This window comes from Otolemur garnettii, unplaced genomic scaffold (genome assembly GCF_000181295.1).
Source record: "Otolemur garnettii isolate 467f Iridium unplaced genomic scaffold, OtoGar3 scaffold00172, whole genome shotgun sequence".
In the NCBI taxonomy this organism is placed as follows: domain Eukaryota; kingdom Metazoa; phylum Chordata; class Mammalia; order Primates; family Galagidae; genus Otolemur; species Otolemur garnettii.
In genome coordinates, this window is record NW_003852567.1 from 2014180 (window position 1) to 2020746 (window position 6567).

The window sequence follows — 6567 nt, forward strand, 5'->3', positions numbered from 1 at the left end:
TTAGCTGGCCTGGGCTGGGTTCAAACCCGCCAGTCTCAGTGTATGTGGCCAGCACCATAACCACTGTGTTACAGTCGCTGAGCCTTAATTCTTCATCATTATTATTATTATTATTATTTTTAAATCAGCCAGACACCCCAGCGAGGATACAATTCCTAACCCCTGGTTTACAAGATCAGTGCTCTCACCACTGATATATGGAGCCTTAACTCTTTATTATTGACCTTTTTTTTGTTACATATCCATGTGTTTATTAGGTTTCCACTTTTTGCCTTCACAAAATTAAAAAGGCTTAAAATTTAATAACAATAACAATGTTTAAGATAAGGACTAGAAACAAAAACATCGTAAAGAACGAATGAAGATAAATACATTCAGAAAAGAAATCAGATTGGTTTTATAGTCCCAATATATATTTTGCATCAAAATATTAAGCAATAATAATAATAATGCCAAGAAAGTAACATTCATCAAATAAGAGTATGTCTATTGTAGAATGCTTTGACTCTGAGGTTCAGTATGGAGTCATCAGTTAACTACCTCTTATTTTTTTTCCAAAGTTTCAAAAAACAAACAACTAATACCTATAAATAAAAGTTAAAGGTAATTTCAAAAAACAGATCATGCCAAATCTTATAGACAATAGAAGAAGAAGAAATGCTTCAAGATCATTCTACTTAATCTAGATACACCTGATATTAAAATTGGAGAAAATATATTATTATAAAGGGGAAATTACAAACATATTTCACTTACAAATGAGGATGTAATATCCTAAACGACATATTAACAAGTTGAATTAAAAATTAATGTTTAAGTAATATACTTTAGTCAAAATTAAATCCAATTTATGTAAGAATTAGTCACTGTTTTCTTTTCTTTTCTTTTTTTTTACCTTTTTAGTTTACTCTAAATTGTAATGAACTCCCATGTATCTGTCACACAGCTGCAATAATTAACATTTTTAGAATTCTTATCACATCTTTCAAAATGCTAAAAGTTTATAGATTTCTTTATTATTCTTCACAAATTCATTATTTCTTAACCGCTAACTTTTGGAAACTTTTTATAGCTTGTATATTTGGTTTTATAGTCCCAATTTATTCTCAGGTGATTGAGTAGATCTCCATTCTAATGTAATATAGTGGTACACAAAATGAACCTAGGGTAGAGTGACCCACAGTAAATTGGCCCAAGTTCAGTTTTCTGATCTGCCCATAAAATTTTTCCTTCATTAGATATTTAGAGGAGCCCAAAAAGGTAATAAGAGATAAGGCTTTATCTCTCATTCAATTTATATATGGACTGTAGTAATGCTACAGCCAGGCTTTCAATTATTAGGGTTTCTTACTCAGATGTAGTTGAGTTGTCAACATGGTAATCCTGTAAATTAGGCAAATAATTATGGCTCCTGAATTAATCCTTTCCAGACCCAATTTAGTGGGATTTCCTATCTCCTTTTTCAAATTACCATGATTTTTCATTTGGAAGTCACTTTAGTCCCCACATCCAGTCAGTTGCCAAATTTCTTTCTTTCTTTTTTTTTTTTTTTTTTAAAGACAGAGTCTTACTTTGTCCCCTCAGTAGAGTGCTATGGCATCACAGCTCATAGCAACCTCCAGCTCTTGAGCTTAGGCAATTCTCTTGCCTCAGCCTCCCAAGTAGCTGGGACCACAGGTGCCCGCCACAATGCCCAGCTATTTTTTTGTTGCAGTTTGGCTGAGACCAGGTTCAAACCTACTACCCTCGGTATATGGGGCATACTCACTGATATGATATATGATATATCTGGCAGCCACAGGTGCTGCCCAATTTCTTATACATCCGTATCTTTATTTCCATTGTCATCGTTTAATTTAGACTCTTTCTTACCTCATTATTGAATTATTAATGTCTCTGTTCCCAATCCAATCACAGAGTAAAACAAGATTAATCTTGCCATAAAATCCTTGCTCACAAAGTTCTTAACTATTTCCCCACTGTTTACTGGATTAAATATTAGTATCCTGCCCCCTCCCTTAAGACTGGTATCCTAAGACCCCTACAACATAGTCCTAACTCATTTATTTATTTATTTATTTTATTTTGAGACACAGTCTCACTATGTCATCCACGGTAGAGTGCTGTGGTGTCACAGCTCACAGCAACCTCCAACTCCTGGGCTTAAGCTATTCTCTTGCCTCAGCCTCCCAAGTAGCTGGGACTACAGGTGCCCACCAGAATGCCTGGCTTTTTTTTTTTTTTTTTTGCAGTTTTCGCCTGGGGCTGGGTCCGAACCCAGCACCTCTGGCATATGGAGCCAGTGCCCCACCCCTTTGAGCCACAGGTGCTGGCCACAGGTGCTGCCCATGCCTGGCTGTTTTTTTATTGCAGTTGTCACTGTTGTTTTGCTGGCCCGGGCCAGGTTCAAACCCGCCAGCCTCAGTGCATGTGGCCAGCGCCATAACCACTGTGCTATGGCACCAACCCCTAACTCATTATTTTAACATTCTATCTCAACATTTCCAATTACCAAGGTTCAATATTCTTAATTAAAGTTAATTTCTTATACTTTCCTGCTTTTTAAATCTTTGTTTATACTTCCTCTGTGCTTGGAATACCTTCCCTCTATCTTCATCTCAAATTCTTCTTCTTCCCCCACATGGTCTGTTCTCAGTATAGTCTTTTTCATAAGTAGAGTGTTTTTCCTTTGAAGTCCACATGTACTTTATCTTTAAGGTTCTTCTACTACAGTCATTTTGTATACTTGTGTAGGTTAACATCTTTAGATGGCAGGGTAATGTCTATCTTTGAGTCCTTTCAAGTGCTTAGTGCAATATGCATGCTATCAGCTGAATGAATGTTTATGAAATGAAAAGTTAAGCCTACTATGTACAAGCTGGGCACAGAGGCACATGTCTGTAGTCCTAACTACTCTGGAAGCTAAGGCAGAATATCACTAGGGGTCTGAGGCTGCAGTGCATTATGATCACACCTCTGAATAGCCACTGCACTTCTGCCTGAGAAACATAGCAAGACCCAATGTATTAAAAACTAAAAGTTTAGGGCAGCGCCTGTGGCTCAGTGGGTTGGGCGCCAGCCCCATATACTGAGGGTGGCAAGTTCAAACCTGGCCCTGGCCAAACTGCAACAAAAAATAGCTGGGCATTGTGGCAGGTGCCTGTATTCCCAGGTACTTGGGAGGCTGAGGCAAGAGAATTGCCTAAGCCCAGGAGTTAGAGGTTGCTATGAGCTGTGATGCCACAGCACTCGACCAAGGGTGATAAAGTGAGACTCTGTCTCTAAAAAAAACAAACTAAAAGTTCAGCTGTGTAATCTATGAAATCGAGATCTTTCCCCTAGAACTCCCCTAAAATGTCAAAGATGCTGCTATAGCTGGAAAATGAGGATACCCCCCCCCATATAATTCAGTTACTATAGTACATCTGAGGAGGACTGGTTTACTCTCATTACTCATTGATTTATTTCCCTTAAAGGAGAACAAAAATTGTGTGCCTTAGTTTTTACGTGATAAAAACATGTCTACAGAGATCTCAAGTTAAAAAAAATCCCTGTCATTTAATAAATTTTGATTTCTTATTTATTTCTAAGTTTGTCATGGTTAGTAACTATTATTTAAAAATGTAGGCTCGACATCTGTATCATAGTGGTTATGGTGCCGGCCACAAACACTGAGGCTGATGGGTTCAAACCCAGATTGAGCCAGCTAAACAACAATGACAACTGCCACAAAAGGAAAATAGCCAGGCGTTGTGGTGGGCGCCTGTAGTGCCAGCTACTCAGAAGGCTGAGGCAAGAGAATTGCTTAAGCCCAAGAGTTAGAGATTGCTGTGAGCTGTGACACTATGGCACTCTATTGAGGGCAACATACTGAGACTCTGTCTCAAAAAAAAAAAAATTGTAGTTAGACCTTTATCATATGTTAGCTAGGATAGTAGTGAAAAAAATCCAGAATGTGCCTCTTTTTATAAAAATCAAATTTGTTTTTCAGCATGTTTTTTATTTTGATGAAGTCTTTGGTGAGGCATGTACCAATCGGGATGTATACATGAAGACTACTCACCCACTCATTCAGCATATTTTCAATGGGTAAGATAATAATTATTTGCTTCTCTTGTTTTTTATTTTCTGTTTTCTGTAAATCATAATTTTTTTGTTTTTTTGAGACAGTCTCAAGCTGTCACCCTGGGTAGAGTGCCATGGCATCATAGCTCACAGCAACCTCCAACTCAGGCTCAAGCAATCCTCTTGCCTCTGTTTTTCTGTTTTTAGTAGAGACAGGGTCTCGCTTTTGCTCAGGCTGGTCTTGAACTCATGAGCTCAAGCAATCCACCCTCCTCAGCCTCCCAGAGTGCTAGGATTACAGGCATGAGCCACCACACCTGGCCTGTAAATCATGTATATATATTTTTTTCTTTTTTTTTTTTTGAGACAGAGTTTCACTGTATCACCCTCGGTAGAGTGTTGTGGCATCAGAGCTCACAACAACCTCAAACTCTTGGGCTTAAGCAATTCTCTTGCCTCAGCCTCCCAAGTAGCTGGAACTATAGGTGCCTGCCATAATGCCCAGCTATTTTTTTTGTTGCAGTTGTTTAGCTGGCCAGCGCTGGGTTTGAACCTGCCACCCTTGGTATATGTGGCTGGCACCCATAAGCACCGTGCTACGGGTGCCCAGCCTGTAAATCATATTTTTTACTAAATATCACTTATTCTTTTTATTCCATTTTTTTTAATTAAATGAGTTTGTACTTTCATCTAATAAATTTAGGTTAGACTTCTGAAAACATGCAGTGCCTCTGTATGATTTACAAAGCATTCATAAAAAATTTCTTTTTACACTGATGATATTGTTTCTTGGTATTTGATAGAAAAAAATATAAGCTGTCAACAATTACTTGCATCAAATTCCTCATAATAAAATAGTTTAAGTGGTTGGAATTAGTCTGAACTTTGATAATAGAAATTATATATTCTAACTATAGTTCAGTTAATTTTTTGTTGGACTTGGATAGATAAGTATCATTTATCAACTTTTCACAGATGTATTTTTATTTGAAGTTATTAGTCACACTTAATAAATATTGAATGATATATCTGGTAAAGGACTAATAACCAGAATCTACAAAGAACTCAGGCAAATTAGTAAGAAACAACTAAACAACCACATTAAAAAGTGGGCAAAAGGGCTCCGCTCCTGTAGCACACTGGTTACAAGCACCAGCTACATACACTGAAGGTGGTGGGTTCGAGCCCAGCCTCGGCCAGCTAAACAACAATGACAACTGCAACAAAACAGCCGGGCTTTGTGGCGGGCACCTGTAGTCCCAGCTACTTGGGAGGCTGAGGCAAGAGAATCACTTAAGCCCAAGAGTTTGAGGTTGCTGTGATGCCACAGCACTCTACCAAGGGTGGCATAGTGAGACTCGGTCTCAAAATAAAAAGGGGGAGGGTAAAAGACACAAACAGAAACTTTTCAAATGAAGATATACTGTTGATCAATAAACTCATGAAAAAATAGTCAGCGTCTCTAAGCATTAGGGAAATGCAAATGAAAACCATAATGAAATATCACTGAACACTAACAAGAATGAGAATGTTTCCCAAAATAACAGAAAGTTGTCTTGGATAAGGAGAGAAAGGATCTTTTTCTTTTTTTTTTTTCTTTGAAAGTCTTACTTTCTTGCCCCCGGTAGAGTGCCCTGGTGTTATAGCTCGCAGGAACCTCAAACTCTTAGGCTCAAGCAATTCTCTTGCCTTAGCTTCCTGAGTACTGCAGGCACCTACCACAATGCCTGGCTATTTTTAGAGACGGGGTCTCACTTTAGCTTGGAGCTGGTCTTAAACACATGAGCTCAGGCAATATGCCTGCCTCGGCCTCCCAGAGTGCTGGGATTACAGGTGTGAGAAACCATGTCTGGCCAAGCAAAAGGAACTTTTATATACTGTTGGTGGAACTACAAACTAGTATAGCCTTTTTGGAAAATCGTGTGGAGATACTTCAAAGAACTTAAAGTAGACCTACCATTTGACATAGCAATCTCACTGCTGGATATATACCCAAAGGAAAACAGGTCATTTTATAAAAAACATACCTGCACATGAATGTTTATATTAGCACAATGTACAATTACAATGTGGCAGCAACCCAAGGGCCCACCAATACCTAAATGGATTAATAAAATATGGTGTATGCACACTATGGAGTACTACTCAGCCATAAAAAAAATGGCAATCTAGTATCTCTGTCTCAAAAAAAAGACAGGGTCTTGCCCTGTTACCCAGATTGGAATACAGTGGCACCATCATGCGATCATAGCTTACTACAGCCTCAAACTCCTGAGCTCAAGTGCTCCTTCTGCCTCAGTTTCCTAAGTCACTAGTGTTACAGGCATGCAGTGCCATGCCCATTAATTTTTCTTATTTGTTTTAGTTAGAGATAGGGTCTTACTATGTTACCCAGCCTGGTCTGTAACTCCTGGCTTCAAGTGATCCTCCTGCCTCTTTCCCAGTCACTGAGATTACAGTCATGAGCCACTGAAGCCAGCTGAATCTTCGATTTTTTTTTTT

At 38.5% G+C, this 6567-nt stretch overlaps 1 protein-coding gene across 1 annotated transcript in view; it reads left to right on the forward strand.

The window, feature by feature from the left end:
* Nucleotides 1-6567, forward strand: part of KIF24 (kinesin family member 24) — a 62513-nt gene that overhangs the window by 12433 nt on the left and 43513 nt on the right. The window contains exon 3 of the mRNA XM_003800278.2: nucleotides 3992-4089. Within this exon, the coding sequence (XP_003800326.1) occupies nucleotides 3992-4089 (98 nt within the window). The remainder of the gene's footprint in view (nucleotides 1-3991; nucleotides 4090-6567) is intronic.